A 20,293-nucleotide genomic window follows, 5' to 3' on the forward strand; every position below is an offset into this window, starting at 1 on the left:
CCTTTTTATTAGAGAACCCAACAATCTTTACTCAACTACTTTCAACTTCGAGCCCCATAATCTTATTTGAGTCCCAACGGTTTTAATCGGAGAACCCCAGATATTCAAAGGATATCCCAATCCCAGATATTCAAGGGATCTATCCCAAACCCAGATATTCACGGGATATTCAAAACCCAGATACTCAAGGGATATCCCAAACCCAGATATTCAAGGGATATCCCAAGCTCAGATACTCAAGGGATATCCCAAACCCAGATATTCAAGGGATATCCCAAACCCACATATTCAAGGGATATCCCAAACCCAGATATTCAAGGGATATCCCAAACCCAGATATTCAAGGGATATTCCAAGCCCAGATATTCAAGGGATATCCCAAACCCAGATATTCAAGGGATATCCCAAACCCAGATATTCAAGGGATATCCCAAGCCCAAATATTCAAGGGATATCCCAAACCAGATATTCAAGGGATATCCCAAACCCAGATATTCAAGGGATATCCCAAACCCAGATATTCAATGGATATCTCAAACCCAGATATTCAAGGGATATGCCAAAATTCATGGGATCTAAATATTCTATATTAGACCGCTTTTCTATAGAGAACTCCACTGGAATCCAATGAAAAGGGATCTCCGATAAACATGTTGACGTGTCGGAGGGTGTCTCCGATAAACATGTTGGTGTGTCGGAGGGTGTCTCTGATGAACATGTTGGTGTGTCGGAGGGTGTCTCCGATAAACATGTTGGTGTGGCGGAGGGTGTCTCTGATAAACATGTTGGTGTGTCGGAGGGTGTCTCTGATAAACTTGTTGGTGTGTCGGAGGGTGTCTCTGATAAACTTGTTGGTGTGTCGGAGGGTGTCTCTAATAAACATGTTGGTGTGTCGGAGGGTGTCTCTGATAAACATGTTGGTATGTCGGAAGGTGATTCTTATGAACATGTTGATGTGTCGGAGGGTGTCTCTGATAAACATGTTGGTGTGTCGTGGGTGTCTCTGATAATCATGTTGGTGTGTCGGGGGTGTCTCTGATAAACATGTTGGTGTGTCGGGGGTGTCTCTGATAAAAAGGTCTCATAAAGTATATTTTTCCAGACTCCTCGTTTATACTCAAGCTTTCTTTTTATCACAACAGCCATAACTGCATAATTTCTGCTAAATTATTTCAGAATAAATCAGAATATCATGATTTATTGCGATAAATAGGAAAAGTACATAAATATATTAATATGGGTGTAAATTTGTTTTTAAAATATACCAATCATATTTTTTTCGATCACAATCACATAGATACATTTAAAATATTACAGTACAACATCAGAAAGCTTGGAACCTACTATAATAGTACAAGAATTGAATTTGAATATAATATTCATTAATGTAAAGAAAAAAAATGTTTTAAAGAACAAATTGAAATGTCGAATTTACAGATCATTTGTTTACTAAAACTATAAACCGATTTGTTTATAAATAGTTTTACATAACTAGGACATACACATACATAATACATTAAGTTATATAGATACATCAAACCTATAAAGGGGTAGAATGGAATTGTAATTGGTTCAAATACGAGTAAAATTTTCACATAGTGCTTGGCTTTTAAATATTTGATCCATTTTATAACACTTAACATTTTAAGCGTTAAAGGGTCTTCTAAAACACTTGCAAAGTTTAGCTTAATTTAACTTATTATTCTTTAAAAGTTTGATATTTTTTACATTGTGCTAAATCTGACTTTGACGGAAGATTCAACGTTCGTTTAAAAAAGTGTTATACAATAAACTTTTAAAACATACACTTTTGCATTATTTTTTACTTTTCAGATTATTGTAAAGCCTTTTCAAGCCAAGAAAATTCTTATAAATGGATCAAAATCTATGGCCATCACTAGTCTTACATATGGTAGATTAAGAAATATATATCAGTAAACGATTTTACTACAAAAAAGGAATTGAGTCTTTGCCACAAATTTTCAAATCCCAATATCTTCAGAACCCGATGGTATAAACCTTCAATTTTTTAAATTTAGATTGTTGATCTAACAGAATTCAAAGCTGGGTTGCAAAGAAATGGGAATTAAAAAATATAACTTTTTGCATAGACTCAATTCCATTGTACTGCACGTGTGGGTGTAACGTACTGCAGTAGTCGATGTAGCTTCCCAATTTAGATATTTCTTGGCTAGACGGCGGATACTGCATAAAGAATTGGGGNGGGGGGGGGGTAATTGTATTGTACTGTTTTGGTTTAAATGTTGGTGATGCAGGAATGCAAAGAGAATATATATAAAGTAGTGGTTTAGTGTGATGTACTTTTTTACATGGAAAATATGAGATTCTAAATTAAAAGAATTGATGTCATGTGGTATGTAAGGAGCTTGGCACTATTATAATTACAAAGATAAACTTATTAAATCGTGTAAAATCCCAAAGCAGGATAATCTAGATATTGTATCTCGAAGTAAAATAGTACTTGTTATTTACATTCATGATTCTTACAGATCCTTGGAAGGAAATTAATACATAAAATAGGGTTGACTAGAGACGACACTAAATTGAGATTATGATTTATAACTCTCCCTTCCCCATTGAATCAAAGTATGAAGCAGCGTTTCAAGTAATTTTTTAGATTTGATAAAGATTTAGTGTTTCAACTTGTTAGAATTGGTAGGGATGGATGGGCCAAATCAAAATTTATTTTAGGATTTTATTATTTTATTTTGGCAGAGATTATTTTATCGGAGTTTGGACGGGTTTCAAACTGACTTTACTGATTCTCTGGCAAACCCCGTCCACTCCGCCACATCCGCCCAGGGTCGCTGGGTGAGAAATCAGTTCCTGAGTTGTCTCCGCCCCGGCGGATGGATCTGCTCTGAAACTTAAGGAGGCGGAGTTGACACAGTATCTGAGTCCTGTAGGTTTCGGTCCGTCCTTAAACACATGACCAAGATGGGATCCGCATTTCAGACAGGATATTTCAGTTCTAACCAAAGCAACACGCAACAATTAAAATAAAGTTTTTTTGAACTATTCTTTTTACCATTCTTTACAAATATTTGATTTTCTATATCATTTTACTCCAAGCCTCCATTCCTTCCCAATCTTACATATTTACTTTTTTCTAAAATATTCCTCATGAATTATTCCATTCTATAGAAATCTATCATTTTCTGAAACATTTTGATGCATTTTATCTCATCCTTCAAAAAGTATACTGTATATTCGAGCAAATATTGTGATGAAGAAAAATATGATTAGTACAAGGTTTAGGATGGAGGACTGTAGAAGGGGTTGAAGAGGAGAATGATTTGATATGAGAAGGTTTGGTAAAATAAAATAAATAATTATGAAATAAATCAAAGGATAATAAAAGAATGATTGAGAAAAGGTAAAGGATGAATAAAAGGAGGATTGAGAGAATGTAAAGAATGAATAAAAGGAGAATTGAGAGAAGGTTAAGGATAGAATGATCAAAAGAGAATTCCTACTGAAATGAAACAGAATGATTAAGAAAAGAAAAGTTTGTAATGAACAAGAGTAGGTTTGGAACTAAAGTAGGCTTGGAACTAGAGTAGGCTTGGAACTAGAGTAGGCTTGGAACCAGAGTAGACTTGGAACTATAAGAGTAGGCTTTAAACTAGAGTAAGTATAGAACTAGAGTAGGTTTGGAACCAGAGTATGTTTGGAAGAATAGTAAATTGAAACACGAGTAGGTTTGGAACTAGAGTAGGTTTAAAATAGGAGTAAATTTTGAACTTCAGTAGGTGTGCAACTAGAATAGGTTTAGAACACGATAAGGTGTTAAATAAGAGTAGGGTTGGAACTAGAGTAGGTTTGGAATTAGACTAGATTTGAAACAATAGTAGATTGCAATCAAGATAAGGTTTGGAACTAGAGTAGGTTTGGAACTAGAGTAGGTTTGGAACTAGAGTAGGTTTGGAACTAGAGTAGGTTTGGAACTAGAGTAGGTTTTGAACTAGAGAAGGTTTGGAACTATAGTAGGTTTGGAACAAGAGTAGGTTTAGAAATAGAGTAGGTTTAGAAATAGAGTAGGTTTAGAACTAGAGTAGGTTTAGGGAACTAGACTAGATTTGAAACAAGAGTAGGTTGCAAACAAGATTAGGTTTGGAACTAGAGTGGGTTTGAAACTAGAGTTGGTTTGGAACTAGAGTAGGTTTGGAACTAAAGTAGGTTTGGAACAAGAGTAGGTTTGGAACTAGAGTAGGTTTGGAACTAAAGTAGGTTTGGAACTAGAGTAGGTTTGGAACAAAAGTAAGTTTGGAACAAGAGTCGGTTTGTAACAAGAGTAGGTTTGGAACAAAAGTAGGTTTGGAACTAGAGTAGGTTTGGAACTAGAGTAGGTTTAGAACTAGAGTAGATTTGGAACAAGAGTAGGGTTGGAACAATAGTAGGTTTAGAACTAGAGTAGGTTTAGAACTAGAGTAGATTTGGAACAAGAGTAGGTTTTGAACAAGATTAGGTTTGGAACTAGAGTAGGTTTGGAACAATAGTAGGTTTAGAACTAGAGTAGGGTTGAAACAATAGTAAGTTTGGAACAAGAGTCGGTTTGGAACAAAAGTAGGTTTGGAACAAAAGTAGGTTTGGAACTAAAATAGGTTTGGAACAAAAGTAGGATTGAAACTAGAGTAGACTTGGAACAAGAACAAGTTTGGAACAACAGTAGGTTTGGGTTGGATCTAGATTTGGTTTAAAACAAAAGTAAATTTGGAACTTGAGTAGGTTTGGAACAAGAGAAGGTTTGGAACAAGAGAAGGTTTGGAACAAGAGTATGTTTTGAACAAGAGTAGGTTTGGAACAAGAGAAGGTTTGGAACAAGAGAAGGTTTGGAACAAGAGTATGTTTTGAACAAGAGTAGGTTTGGAACAAGAGTAGGTTTGGAACAAGAGTAGGTTTGGAACAAGAGTAGGTTTGGAACAAGAGTAGGTTTGGAACAAGATTAGGTTTGCAACAAGATTTGGTTTGTAGCTAGAGTAGGCTTGGAACTAGAGTAGGTTTGGAATATGAGTAGGGTTGGAACTAGAGTAGCTTTGGAACTAGAGTAGGTTTTTAACTAGAACAGGTTTGGAATTAGAGCAGATTCGAAACAAGGGCAGGTTTAGAAATAGAGTAGGTTTGGAACTAGAGTAGGTTTGGAACTACAGCAGGTTTGGACCTAGAGTAGGTTTAGAACTAGCGTAGGTTTGGAACTATAGTAGGTTTGGAACTAGAGTAGGTTTGGAACTAGAGTAGGTTTAGAACTAGAGTAGGTTTAGAACTAGAGTAGATTTGGAACAAGAGCAGGTTTGGAATATGAGTAGGTTTAGAACTAGAGTAGGTTTGGAACTAGAGTAGGTTTGGAACCAGAGTAGGTTCGGAATATGAGTAGGTTTAGAACTAGCATAGGATTGGAACTAGAGTAGGTTTATGAACTAGAGTAGATTTGGAACAAGAGCAGGTTTGGAATATGAGTAGGTTTGGAACTAGAGTAGGGTTGGAATATGAGTAGGTTTGGAACTAGAGTAGGTTTGGAACTAGAGTAAGTTTATGAACTAGAGTAGGTTTGGAACTAGAGTAGGTTTGGAACTAGAGTAGGTTTGGAATATGAGTAGGTTTGGAACTAGAGTAGGTTTGGAATATGAGTAGGTTTGGAACTAGAGAAGGTTTGGAACTAGAGTAGGTTTGGAATATGAGTAGGTTTGGAACTAGAGTAGGTTTGAAATATGAGTAGGTTTGGAACTAGAGTAGGTTAGGAACATGAGTGAATATGAGTAGGTTTAGAACTAGAGTAGGTTTAGAACTAGAGTAGGTTTAGAACTAGAGTTGGTTAGGAACTAGAGTAGGTTTGGAAATAGAGTAGGTTTGGAACTAGAGTATGTTTGGAACTAGAGTAGGTTTAGAACTAGAGTAGATGTGGAACAAGAGCAGGTGTGGAATGAGTAGGTTTAGAACTACAGTAGGTTTGGAACTAGAGTAGGTTTGGAATATGAGTAGGTTTAGAACTAGAGTAGGTTTGGAACTAGAGTAGGTTTATGAACTAGAGTAGGTTTGGAACTAGAGTAGGTTTGGAATATGAGTAAGTTTGGAACTAGAGAAGGTTTGGAACTAGAGTAGGTTTGGAATATGAGTAGGTTTGGAACTAGAGTAGGTTTGAAACAAGAACAACAAAGTTTGTTCTAAACTAAGAAGAAAATGTTTTCAACTGAGTTTATATTTATCCCACGAACTGCAGTTCCTGACCCTAATACCTCTTTGTTTGATGTAGGATAGAGCTCACAGAAATCCAGACATCAAGTAAAAGGTGCCTCATTTTTCAAAACAGGGTAGACTTTAAAGTGTCGCCTTGGCTTTTTGATTTTATCACAAAAACTAACTTTTATTTTTTTTGGTCTTAGTCATATAAATTTAACAATTGTAAAGCATAAGTTTGAGACTTTTTTTAAAGAAGTAATTGACAAAATTCTTATTGCTTTTTGTGTGAGAGCTTTAAAATGTTGGATGACTGTGAGAGAAGAGAGGGTTTGTTTACCTGCTGATGCATCGCTCCTACTCCGGATATTAGATTTGTCCAATACGTCCCAGAAAGACGGCCACCCACTACCGGAGTCGTATTTGGTGCTGCTGGAGAAATGATCAGCGAAACAAACCACGCAACTATAAAAAAAAATTGTTAAATCAATGAAACTATAGATCTTAAAAATCAACAGAAAAAAAATCAATGAAAATCTGTTCTTTGTTACACTTGTTTTTGGAGACCAATGTATAAAATTCAGTTGTGTTATCTTTTAAAGCAATAAAAAAGAAGTGCAAAAAAGAGTTTGTTTTCTTAGTGATAATAAACTAAAGAGATCAAAGAGAAAAATTATAAAAAATTGAAGAAAAGTACGATAAGATGAAGGGTGAAAATAAAATAATTAAATAAAAATGTTTTAACCTGTATATTCCAACCTCTTTGTGCTTGTAATATTCATTCGTAAACTGTCTAAAAAAATTAATTTTTGAAACCGTTAAATTTAAAAGATAATTTTTTGAAAAAATCTTGCTTACTTTTCTGTATGATGTTCCTGCGTGACCTGGTATTGAGTTGGGGTCAACCTCTCCCTTAGCTCTGCCTTGTCAAATACTAGACTCGGAGAATCATCCTTACCAGGCATTCTTAGACCTAGAGAAATACAGTTAAAGTAATAATCAATATTTAGAGAAATTCTTGTTATTTTTCCAATCACATAAATCAAATAGTAAGCAACTGACGGTTAAAGATGAAATTTAAGAATTGTTAAATTTTCTAGAGGGGGGGGGGGTTTCAGCCCCCCCCCCCTGTAAAAGGTCCCGTCTACAAGAGCCCTTATCAACTTGCAAGATTAGATTTAGCAACAATTGTAAAACTTTGTAAACGTTTGCTCCGTTTCCGGTTTTAGCGTTCTTTAGACGGTTTCCTTCTCTCGGCTTCTATTCTTAACATAGCATCGTTCAACTAAGTGTGAACAATATTTCTTGGTTTTAAAAGTGAAAATAGAAATGAGGTTGCCACAAACTCTAATATTCTATAATAATTTCTTAGTTTAGAATATTGAGGGTTTACAGATATAGGGATAGATAGGAATTAGAAAATTAAAGCTTGTGGTAAATACTCTGTTCCTTTCTTATGTTTTTTTTGATTTTTGATTATTTCACAAAAAATGCTGCATTGATAAAAAATGAAAATTAAAAACCGTTCGTTTCCAAGTTTCCCCATATATCCGTATACCCTGGTTTTTGTCAGACCCGGAGTTAAAACCTGAATCCCTCGAATAATAAATCCTTCTTTGTCCCATCCTTGACAAAACGTCCTGGAGATTTGAATTCTGAATTTATTATTCTAATTTAATCTAATATTTCATCTATATTCTTGAATCTGTGGTGTTCCAATGTAATATTTCAAGAATTATGCAGATATAACAGATTGAGAATTTTGTTATTCCACAAATCAAATTTGCAAACTGAAGGAACTGAATGAGATACTTTTTATTGTTAAGCAGTTTCAGAAAAACCCTTAAAATAAAATTTCTCATTCAAATTTTTAAAATTAATTTTATACTTCAACTTTTGCTTTGGGATAGCAAAGCACATACTCTCTATTTGTGTTTATGATCAAAACTCCTGAGGGGAGGGGGGTTGCCAATATTGACTATATTGAGGTAGGGTGCAATGGGGGAGGGGGTTGGTGTGGAAGTTTGATAGGAAGGATAAGAAAACGAGTAAATAAAAGATTAAGATTATGTCACCTTACTGTGAGATACTATTCAACTAGACTATCCACTTTAAATCCTATTTCAACTATTATATATATATCTATCAATCTATCTATTTATCTATCTATCAATCTATCTATCTATCTATCTATCCTTCCTTCCTTCTATCTATCTATCTATCTATCTATCTATCTATCTATCTATCTATCTATCTATACTAGCTATCGGATATTATGCAAGAATGACACTATAGCATTTACAGCAAACAAAGTCTGGTCACAATTATAGAAATAAAATGTGCACAAAAATCTGGTTGATATGAAAAACTTATAAATTTTATTTAGAGAAACATGATTTTTAACTAAATGATATTTCTTGGCATTATCTTGGTTAATATTTTTAAAAACTTTTTCATTTAATCAAATGATTCAAGCAGTTTTCTCTATCCCACTAGCAAAAAAAATAGAGATGTAAAAAAGGAGAAAAAAATTGAAAAATTTTAATTTTCTAGGAATGTGCTTTAATTGGGATATGTTCCAGTTTTCCTCGATGATTTTCAAGAAATTAAGATTATATATATATATATAGGAGAAGTAGATCTACTATGTGGTGGACTCCCCTGCCAAGGGTTAATATTGTATATATATTTAGGAGAAGTATAACTATCTATAGATATCTTTTATAATCCACGCACGAGAAAACGAGAACGAGAACGAGAAAAGAAGTCATTGCTGCAGGTGAATAATCTTTGTTAATTGTTAGAGTACAACACAGCTAGTATAAGGGGTTAAATTAAGGGTTAAATGTTAATTAAATTAGGAGTAAAATGTAAAGGAAATAAGAATATTTTTTTTATGTTTTTAGAGAACAAGAATGTTTAGAGAACATGAATGTTTAAATAGAACAAGAATATTTAGAGGATAAGAATGTTTAGAGGATAAGAATGTTTAGAGAACATGAATGTTTAAAGAGAACAAGAATATTTAGAGAACAAGAATGTTTAAAGGATTAGAATGATTTTTTTTCAAAACAAAATGTTTTTACATGACAAGAATGTTTGGAGAACAAGAATGTTTAATGGATTAGAATGATTTTTCACAAGAATGTTTTTAAGGATAAAATGTTTTTAGAGAACAAGAATGGTTTAAAAGTACAAGAATGTTTTGAGTACAAGAATGTTTTGAGTTCAAGAATATTTATTTGATCTATTTGCTTAAGTCTGATCTAAATTGTTTTATCTAAGTTTTATATCTTTAGTTTTCCTTGCAATCTGAAGCACTTTCTCTTTTCTTAAGTTTTTAATTCTGATAATCTACCTCCCTTCTCAATATACTTGCAAGGTACTGTTCCAAGTACACCCCTTAATTAGCTAAAAACAGAACCAAAAAACAAGACAACTTATGTAGATTTATTTTTAAGGTTTGGATCTATTGAATCTGATGAAGCTCAAGATTATATTATAAAAATTGATATCCTATGAAGAAAATTTTGAAATTTAGCCTATTAAGTCATTCAAGTGTTTTTGAATTAAGTTAAAAATTGTCTCACCCATGTTCACTCTGATCGGATAAACTTGTTTTATATCTGCTTGAAGTTTAAAACTTATATACAGTCTTCTATAGTCTACTGTAGTCTACTGTAGTCTACTGTAGTCTACTGTAGTCTACTGTATAACAGGTTTGTCTGCTGTATATATTGAATACTATATAGTATACAATATATACAGTCTTCTATAGTCTACTGTAGTCTACTGTATAACAGGTTTGTCTGCTGTATATATTGTATACTATATACAGTCTACTGTATATACGGTCTACTGTAGTCTACTGTATACCGGTGGCCGTGGGTAGTAACTACTGTATATACAGTCTACTGTATACAATAATACAGCTGGTTAATAACTACTGTAGTGTATATACAGTCTACTGTAGTCTACTGTATACAGGTGGTTAATAACTACTGTTTATACAGTCTACCGTAGTCTACTGTATACAGGTGGTTGATAACTACTGTATTCTGCTGTAGACTTATACATACTAGTAACTAGTACCAGCCTATACAGTATAACAGTCTAATACTAGCGGATCCGATACCTAGAAGTCTTTTTAGTTTCCTGAAACAGCGCTTCTCTCTCTCTCTCTTTAAAATAAATTAGTTCTTCCTATTTCTGTTTTATTCTGGTTTAAATACTCGATATGCTCAGCTGCATTCTATCTGCATTCACTCTATATTTACAAGATTTGGTTGTATTTCATTCAATAAAATGTTCATATATTTTGTTAAGGGATTAAGATAAAGAAATTTCATGAACTCTTTAAAAAAATCCACACAGACAACTTTTTGAAATCATTGGGGCAATCTTTAAACACTTTAAAACTTTAAATATCTATTTGAGTCCCTACATTCCAATCCTTCTCTTTTCAGACCTATATGCATAGGTTTGCAAATTTTACTTAAATTTTTCCCATATCATGTTTCTTTAAAGGAAATTTAATATACTGCACAGCAAACACTGAACATTGAACACTGAACACTGAACATTAAACACTGAACACTGAACACTGAACACTGAAAACTGAATACTGAACACTGAAAACTGAACACTAAACATTGAACACTGACCACTGAACAATGAACACTGAACACTGAAAACTGAACACTAAACATTGAACACTGACCACTGAACAAAATAAACACTGAACACTGAAACGTGCTGAACACTGAACACTGACCACTAAACATTGAACACTGAACACTGAACACTGAACACTGAACGCTGAACACTGAACACTGAACACTGAACACAGTGCACAGAGTATTGAATATTGAACACTGCATTATACAGGATAATTCACATCATATTGTATTAAACATAACTCCTAATTTGTAATATTAAAGACGTTCTGGCAAATTCATTCTTTTCAATTGATGATAATTAAATGAATATTTTGGTGGAAAACTGAAATCTTGGAAAAAAACAGACAACAGAAAATGTTAAGATGAGCAAATTAAGAATTGTCAATTTGTTATTCACATTATTGACTATTTCAAAAATGACAAATAGGGCAATTTGTTATGAATATAAAATATATTGAGACTCACTGTAAGTATACGCTAGGATAAACTGCGTATCTGAGACCTGGTAATGAACTGCTGGACTAAGGAGAGACTACAAACATGACGAGGAGAAAGATGAAAGCTTGGACGGGTTCCAGCAAATATTTGAAAAACATTCCTGAGAATGTTTTAATATCTAATTTCAAGGGTAAGTCAGGATAAAAACAAACGTTTAAATGATTAATTCATTTATTTTGTGCTTAGATTTTGCAGAATACGTTCACTGTTTGTCAGACGAGAAAATAAGGTGAAAAATCAAAACTTTTGGCTTAATCTTTAAATCAAACCCTGAGTGCGAAAGTCTTGTTTTAATTCTCATTGTGTACAGCTTAGTCCATAGACTTTTACAATACAAGGAAATATTATATAGGAACTATTTGAACAAGCTTTATCTATAATAACAAAACATATATTCTTGATTTGGTGGAGGNGGGGTGTAGATAAAAACAAATTCGGTAAATGGTTTCAATATTTAATGAACAATGAATTAATTGGAATAAATCAGAATTATGGTGATATTTATATTTTACAACGAGGAAATAAGTAAATGCAGATAAAAATCGTCAAACTGCTCTAAACAATTTACACTAATGACATTAATAATTTGCGGTCTAAAGGCTCATTGCCTGGCCTGTTTACTATAAGGATGTTACGCATTGGTGAATCAATATCAAAGGACTCATCTCTACGCATCTATTTACGCTTCTGCACATTATCTTGCTGTTGTCATCATCATTACATAGAATTGTTAACCATTAACTTTAAGACCTCTGAATAATGTCGTCTTCAACTTAAAACCTCCTATCGGAGACAAAACCATACCAAATAATTTCAGCCCGCAATTACTTTGTACTCCGCCTCATGGAGCCAAAACATTTTTCGTTTATTGTGAAATCATTAAAGTTAAGCAAGAATAGTTTCATATAAAGCATCAGTGAATTTCATTAAATATTAAAAATGTAACTTTTTCAGAAGTTTAAAAAAAAGCATTTCAATACCGATCAACAATAAGTTCCCCTACCATCCCCTATTAAATCGTAAGATTTATTTTATTATTAACATTTATTATAACATTGTACATGTAACCATGATCTATAATTTATGTTATTTAATAAATAAAGCCTTTGTTATCGATTTTCTTGAGACGGGACAATTCTGTTATGTGTATTGCTACGACCGACTGGGATATAAGAGTCTGGGGAAATAAATATCCCCCACCAGAATCTCAACGGGTCTTTTATTCAAATTTGTCTGGTGTGTTGCTGTTATCTGTCAACAAGAATATGTACATTGTACAGCTGGTCTCCCACAAAGAATATACTTTAATTATGACCTGGAACCATTAAAATATGAGATCTTAAGGTAAATTGTAACCTTTGGATTTGATATTGTCTTTTAAGGTGCAGGGGCGAATACAGGATTTAAGTGAGGGGGGGGGGCAAGATTTTTTAGGAACAAAAAATTCATAATTAGGAACAAAAAATCGCGCCGCAGGGGAAAATTATTTTTGACTTTAAAGACTCAAAAAGAGTCAAAATTAATGACTAAAGATTAAAAAATTAGATTTTTAACTTTTCACACATTACAGTTTACTAAGACAGATATATTTCCTGTTTTGCACTAGGGTTTCTTTCCCTTAAGCATGCTATTGAGAAGCTATTCTGAAAATAGGAACAAAAAATTCCAAATTCAGGGGGGGGGCGAATGTCCCCTGTTAAGGTGTACAAATAGATTTGGGTATTTTGTAATGTTGGGTGGGGAAGGTAATTTTTACCGGTGTGGAATTGTAAAGGAAATGATCTGCGAAATGTGTTTAAGCAATGAGATTGAAGAATCNCTGTAAACTGTAAACTGTAAACTGTAAACTGTAAACTGTAAACTGTAAACTGTAAACTGTAAACTGTAAACTGTAAACTGTAAACTGTAAACTGTAAACTGTAAACTGTAAACTGTAAACTGTAAACTGTAAACTGTAAACTGTAAACTGTAAACTGTAAACTGTAAACTGTAAACTGTAAACTGTAAACTGTAAACTGTAAACTGTAAACTGTAAACTGTAAACTGTAAACTGTAAACTGTAAACTGTAAACTGTAAACTGTAAACTGTAAACTGTAAACTGTAAACTGTAAACTGTAAACTGTAAACTGTAAACTGTAAACTGTAAACTGTAAACTGTAAACTGTAAACTGTAAACTGTAAACTGTAAACTGTAAACTGTAAACTGTAAACTGTAAACTGTAAACTGTAAACTGTAAACTGTAAACTGTAAACTGTAAACTGTAAACTGTAAACTGTAAACTGTAAACTGTAAACTGTAAACTGTAAACTGTAAACTGTAAACTGTAAACTGTAAACTGTAAACTGTAAACTGTAAACTGTAAACTGTAAACTGTAAACTGTAAACTGTAAACTGTAAACTGTAAACTGTAAACTGTAAACTGTAAACTGTAAACTGTAAACTGTAAACTGTAAACTGTAAACTGTAAACTGTAAACTGTAAACTGTAAACTGTAAACTGTAAACTGTAAACTGTAAACTGTAAACTGTAAACTGTAAACTGTAAACTGTAAACTGTAAACTGTAAACTGTAAACTGTAAACTGTAAACTGTAAACTGTAAACTGTAAACTGTAAACTGTAAACTGTAAACTGTAAACTGTAAACTGTAAACTGTAAACTGTAAACTGTAAACTGTAAACTGTAAACTGTTAACTGTAAACTGTAAACTGTAAACTGTAAACTGTAAACTGTAAACTGTAAACTGTAAACTGTAAACTGCAATTTCCAGTATACAAGACCGAATAAACTTTTTTTTAACAATTGTTTAAAACATGAAGATTTTGTTTAAAACACAAAAAGAAAGTTTTGCAAAAATATAGTTTTATAATCTTAGTAAATATGAATACTTGATGTCTACCGATAAAACTGAAATATTGAAAACTATGAAAATGGATATTTCAGATAAAATCTTATGTTTTATTAATCCTTCTAAACTTTAAACACTTAAAAATAATTAATCTTAATAGGTTCTCAGCAGTAGGTTTACTATTGATATTTATATACAAAGGAGAACCCCTCTTTATAGTTTACTATTGTATTGGACCCCATGTCCCGGAGTTCTATTTTCTCATGGTTTGTCAAATATCTTTGTTTTCAATAATACCCTGTACTGTAAAATTTTATTATTAAGCTTTCTTAATCTACAGATCAGAACTTATTTAATCACGCCCTCTCCCCCCTTGAATGTCCCCTGTTAAGGTGTACAAATAGATTTGGGTATTTTGTAATGTTGGGTGGGGAAGGTAATTTTTACCGGTGTGGAATTGTAAAGGAAATGATCTGCGAAATGTGTTTAAGCAATGAGATTCTAGAATCTGTAATCCTTCTCCGAAAATTTCCTTCTCTCAGTCTTCGGAAAACCTAGGGGAGGGCATACGGCACCCCCCCCCCTTAGTTTTCTGTTAAAATTAATTGCTGGGATCTGTATTGGATTTAAAGCATAATTTGTAAAATTACAAACGAATCGACAAAAAACTCAAATATTATAAATTAAAAATTTGAAGTTAAAAAACATTAAAAATGCAGATCAGTCAAATCTGTGGTATATAAATATGTTGTAGGTAGGTCTCCACGCCTGCACCATTCTGATCTCCAATAAAACATGTTTGGCTTTTACATCCATCAAAAGCCTTTTTATTCGAAAAATTGCAATATGATAAAAAAGTGTTCAATGATTCAAATGTGTGAAGAAAGCTTACTTTAATTAAGATTAAGACTTCTATTTTGAAAAGCACAGATTCAAGTATTTCACAAAAACTTTCATGTTTTGTAAATTGGTACACATATAGTTGGACTCGTACATGATACACCTATTAAATAATGTATATTTTTATAAAGCTTCAATAGTTCTTCACAAGTTTAGGAATTTGTTAAATTTAGAAAAACAAATTGAAGTCTTAATTTCAATTTAAATAAAATTTTTAATACAAATTGTTTATGTATTATTAAAAATATTTTGTATCATGTTAATATTTTTCGAAAAAAGGCTTATGGTGGATGTAAAAGCCAAATATGTTTTATTGGAGATAAGAATGCTGAACGTGGAGACAGAATCGCAGCAGACTTAGCGTGAGACACGGAGAAGGTTTTAATTGGCTTTATCATTCTGCGAATCAGGAGGCTCCGGAGTTCATACTTGTAGATTAATAGAGATTAATATAGAACTATACTCTACACTTGGAGATTAATAAAGATTAATATAGAATGTCATTCTGTGAATCAGGAGGCTCCGGAGTTCATTACGCGGGGCTCATGACGGCTCTGCACCCCTCCCTAGTGGCCCTAGTAGAGCTAGCTAGTCTGTAATACCAATGGATAATGTTTTAAAAGTTGAATATGAATATCGTCTTCAAAATTCATTTATGAGACAAAAAACTAGAATTACTGAATTTTAAAATAAATAGTTATAGGACCCACTTCAACTTAATTTATAAATCAGGAAACGCCTTTTGTACCGGATGTGCAGTGAGAACCAGAAAACTACAGGAATTTAGAAAGAAGACATTTAAGCCATAATTAATTGGATTATATGGTGTTAAAAACCACATAGTTTTACACGTAACTTATCATATAATCACTTATTAACTAAAATTGGTCTGTTCACACTTCACATCTGCTGTATCTCATGTTCAATGGACTATTTAAAGTCATTACTTGAGTCTAAAAGTCGTCTTCCTATTTCATAGTTTTATGGTTATGTATCAGTATTCAGTGTATAGCTGCAATATGCTCCTAATATGGTGCCCCCCCCCCCTCCAAGCAAATTATTAAAATGTCATGATATGAAAGTTGTCAATAAAACCTGTTGATTTTATGGTAATCATGAAATCCTAAATCCTAGTGAAAATGTGCAACTAATTCACCACATTCTTCAATGGCCAGCATTATGCATTAAGAATTTTGCACTATTTATTTAGTAAACGCCTACTCCATAATAATTTCTGGAAACGTATCTATCCAGGTACAGCTCAGATTCTCTTAACTATCAATGTGAACACACGGCTTCAATCCCGTGAAATATCAACGCCACTACCACTTGGCGCGATCTTGCTCGCTATCCATGTCAATACGGATCCTATACTATTAATCAAGCTCTAAATGCCACACAGGGACAAAACGTAGCTATCAAACAAGCTATTAATCAAGCTCAAAATGCCACACAGGGACACAAGGGTAGCTATCAAACAAGCTATTAATTGATCTGTACCAAATACCGAGGTATGACTTCAGCCCGTATGTTTTAATGATGACACAATTCATGTTTTAATCATGTTACTGTAGCTCATGTTTATAAAGGTATGCTCAGCTTAGCAAATATGAGGATTGATATAATATTTGCTACATGCACTGCACTGCATACTTTCATGAAACTCCGCAATAATGCATTTTATGTGTTGTCAAGCACTTTTATTTTATCACAAATGCATTAAGGTTTCTTTTCATTTTTATGTTCTGAATTTATCTTAATGTCAAAAAATGTTTTTTAAATATCGAACCACTCCTGTATGCCAAGTCCATTAGCGCCTGATCCAATCAGAGTTATGAATCCTTAAATCAGTAAATGGAAATTTTCAACTATACTGAACGTCTCATGAGCTATTCCAAAATAGGGTAAGGAACCTTAAAACTTAAATCTGACGGACATGTAAAAATCCGTATAATTTCAATTTCATGAAATAAATTTTTTAAGACACAAACACGGTGGCCATATTATGAAAACAACCAAGAGTAGCATTTTACATTTGTAACTGTTTTAACTGGAAAACTTTTATTGTTCTTATGTGCGAAAATGATACCGCATGTACGCCGTACGGTGTAACAAAAATATTATAAAATGTCTCAACTTGAATTCTACGTTTTTTTTCTGGCGTCAAGGCGCGCTGCCTTTAATTTAATAAAGAAATTTAGAAATGTTGGGAAATTGAGTTTCAGGAGTTTTAAATTGATAACACCGAAGTTTTAAATTGAAAACATCAAATTATAAACTGTAAACTGTAAACTGTAAACTGTAAACTGTAAACTGTAAACTGTAAACTGTAAACTGTAAACTGTAAACTGTAAACAAAACTTTAAACTCGATCCCTCATTTTTTTTATTTACACATCCTGGATCCCGGTCTTATCACTTCCTCTTTTCTCTTTATCTTGTTATACCAGCTGTAGAAACTAATCTCTATGTTCGTTCTTAGCCGACGGGTTAAAAATATTTCTGATCCTAACTCAAGCTTCTCCGAAACCCAGGAATTTCCTTTTCGTCCCAACCCTTAATCTTCACAACCGTCTGGACATATTTCCTACAGATTGATATCTTGTCTTGAATTCTAGTAAAATATTTCGATCCAATTAGAGGGGTTTTCCTCTTGCCGGAGGATTATATATCCCTCTATAGCAAACCGGAGAAGGTTCTACAATATCTCTCATGTAAACCCTTTATATAAGATAAGATTCTACTAGATATATTTCCAGTAAACCCTATGCATTAGGAAGGTTTTACTATATCCCTCCATTAAACCATCTATATCGGAAAAGGCTTTACCATATCCCTCCAGTAAACCCTCTATCTTGGAAAAGGCTTTACCATATCCCTCTAGTAAACCCTCTATATGGAGAAGGTTCTACTATATCCCTCCAGTAAACCCTCTATATTGGAGAAGGTTCTACTACATCCCTCTAGTAAACCCTCTATATTGGAGAAGGTTCTATTATATCCCTCCAGTAAACCCTAATAAAAGTAGAAGATTCTGCTATATACCTCCATTAAACCCTCTATATTGGAAAAGGCTTTACCATATCCCTCCAGTAAACCCTCTATATTGGAAAAGGCTTTACCATATCCCTCCAGTAAACCCTCTATATTGGAAAAGGCTTTACCATATCCCTCCAGTAAACCCTCTATATTGGAAAAGGTTTTACCATATCCCTCCAGTAAACCCTCTATATTGGAAAAGGCTTTACAATATCCCTCCAGTAAACCCGCTATATTGGAAAAGGCTTTTACATATTCCTCCAGTAAACCCTCTTTCTGGAGAAGGTTCTACTATATCCCTCCAGTAAACCCTCTTTATTGAAGAAGGTTCTTACATCCCTCCCGTAAACCCTCTATATTGGAGAAGGTTCTTACATCCCTCTAATAATCTCCAGTAAACCCTCTATATTGTAGAAGTTTCGGAGAAGGTTGAACTAGATATTTAATGAGCTGAACAAGCTTTATGCAAAACAGGAGAGGATGGCTGCCAAGATATCTGCAATTAGCAGAGACACCACACTACACGGAGCAAAGCAAAGTTTGGCAAAACATTTTGCTCGATTTCGCCATTTTCCTGCACAGAACAATAATTCAGTAGAAATAAACAAATTAGGATTTCTTAAAGCTTCCACGCCAAAGTTGATTAAAATAACTAAATTAAATTATAAATTAAAATAGAAATTTTATTTTTATTTGCATGTCTTCCAAAATTTAATAAGGGTTAGTTATGTGATAAAATATATGATATTTATGATACGAAATATGATAAAATGAATTACTGTTTTATTTCATTTATATTAAGTTTATTATATCCTTATAGATGGATCAAATAACAAAGAAAATTGTTCAAATATGTGAGAACCAGAAAACTCTGGAACTCGAAGACAACTTACGCTTCAAATACGCTTAAATATTGCTGTATAGTCATCTGGTTCATAATCAAGCACTTATCAGTGTCCGAATTTAATGAATTTAAGCCGCTTCTCAAGTCACCCAAAAACCGGTTTCAATTGAGCGCCAGCCTAAATCTTGAAACATTGAATACACTTTTAAGTAATTCCTGCAACCATATTTGAGCCGCGTCTCAAATTTATGCCGCGGCTCAAATTCTCTTAAATCGGTCTTAGATATAACAATTAAAAACTTTTTTATGAACACTAAAAGCTATTAAGGGTTAAATTCCGTCTCGATATCAGTTCATAATTCTTCGAAACTGCACCTGGCCCCCTCCCCCCTCAACACCTGCCCTCCCCCCCACATAACTAACTATCTTAACCATAAAATCTTGGGGACTGTAGGGACAGAGTTCTAACTTTTGTAAACGTGGGAAAGGGGGTGGGAAGGGGGAGGGGGAAGGGGTGGGAAGGAGCTGGAAAAGGGGTGGGAAGGAGGGGGACAAGGGGTAGGAAGTGGGCGTGACAAGGAATGGGCGGAGAAGTAGGGATTGGATCAGATTTAAATCTACTCCACGTGTATGTAGATTGTATCGAATGTATATGGTAGACAATGCTACCCAAGTTTATTCAAGCAGATTTTTAAAATCAGATTTTTTTTGGCAACGATAAGTATGTATTGCATACATGTTACATTAATTACAATAATTGAAAAAGAGAAATATTAGAGTTTATTAGCCGTTAAAAAGAAAAAAAATCGGGTTTAAGTTAATTGATTAAGTTTAAGTTTAAGAGTTTATTTTAAAGTTGATAATGTTTGACAAGGTTTAGTTTAGAGTTGACAAGGTTCAGTTTAGAGTTGACAAGGTTTAGTTTAGAGTTGACAAGATTTAGTTTAGAGTTGACAAAGTTTAATTTAGAGTTGACAAGGTTTAGTTTAGAGTTGACAAGGTTCAGTTTAGAGTTGACAATGTTAAGTTTAGAGTTGACAAGGTTTAGTTTAGAGTTGACAATGTTTAGTTTGGAGTTGACAAGAGTTGACAAGGTTTAGTTTAGAGTTGACAATGTTTAGTTTAGAGTTGACAAGGTTTAGTTTATAATTGACAAGGTTTAGTTTAGAATTGACAAGGTTTAGTTTCGAGTTGACAAGGTTTAGTTTAGAGTTGACAAGATTTAGTTTAGAGTTGACAATGTTTAGTTTAGAGTTGACAAGGTTAAGTCTAGAATTGAGTAGGTTTAGTT

At 33.4% G+C, this 20,293-nt stretch overlaps 2 protein-coding genes and 1 long non-coding RNA gene across 3 annotated transcripts; 1 reads left to right on the forward strand and 2 right to left on the reverse strand.

The window, feature by feature from the left end:
• Positions 1-589: 589 nt before the first annotated feature.
• Positions 590-982, reverse strand: LOC111710164 (uncharacterized). Its single transcript, XM_023484218.1, has one exon. The coding sequence runs from the start codon at positions 980-982 to the stop codon at positions 590-592; it is 393 nt and encodes a 130-aa protein (XP_023339986.1).
• A 1,675-nt stretch (positions 983-2,657) lies between these two features.
• LOC111710165 (peptide methionine sulfoxide reductase MsrB-like) lies at positions 2,658-10,273 on the reverse strand. Its single transcript, XM_023484219.1, is given in 6 exon segments — positions 2,658-3,010; positions 3,012-3,053; positions 6,412-6,660; positions 6,941-6,988; positions 7,054-7,168; positions 9,786-10,273. Coding segments are annotated over 6 exon segments (729 nt in total). The 5' UTR covers positions 9,790-10,273; the 3' UTR covers positions 2,658-2,739.
• A 1,067-nt stretch (positions 10,274-11,340) lies between these two features.
• Positions 11,341-12,774, forward strand: LOC111710161 (uncharacterized). The gene is made up of 3 exons (XR_002767010.1): positions 11,341-11,502; positions 11,559-11,601; positions 11,972-12,774. It is a non-coding gene; the product is annotated as an uncharacterized LOC111710161 (long non-coding RNA).
• The last annotated feature ends 7,519 nt before the right edge of the window (positions 12,775-20,293 follow it).

Source organism: Eurytemora carolleeae, unplaced genomic scaffold (assembly GCF_000591075.1).
Source record: "Eurytemora carolleeae unplaced genomic scaffold, Eaff_2.0 scaffold956, whole genome shotgun sequence".
Classification (NCBI taxonomy): domain Eukaryota; kingdom Metazoa; phylum Arthropoda; class Copepoda; order Calanoida; family Temoridae; genus Eurytemora; species Eurytemora carolleeae.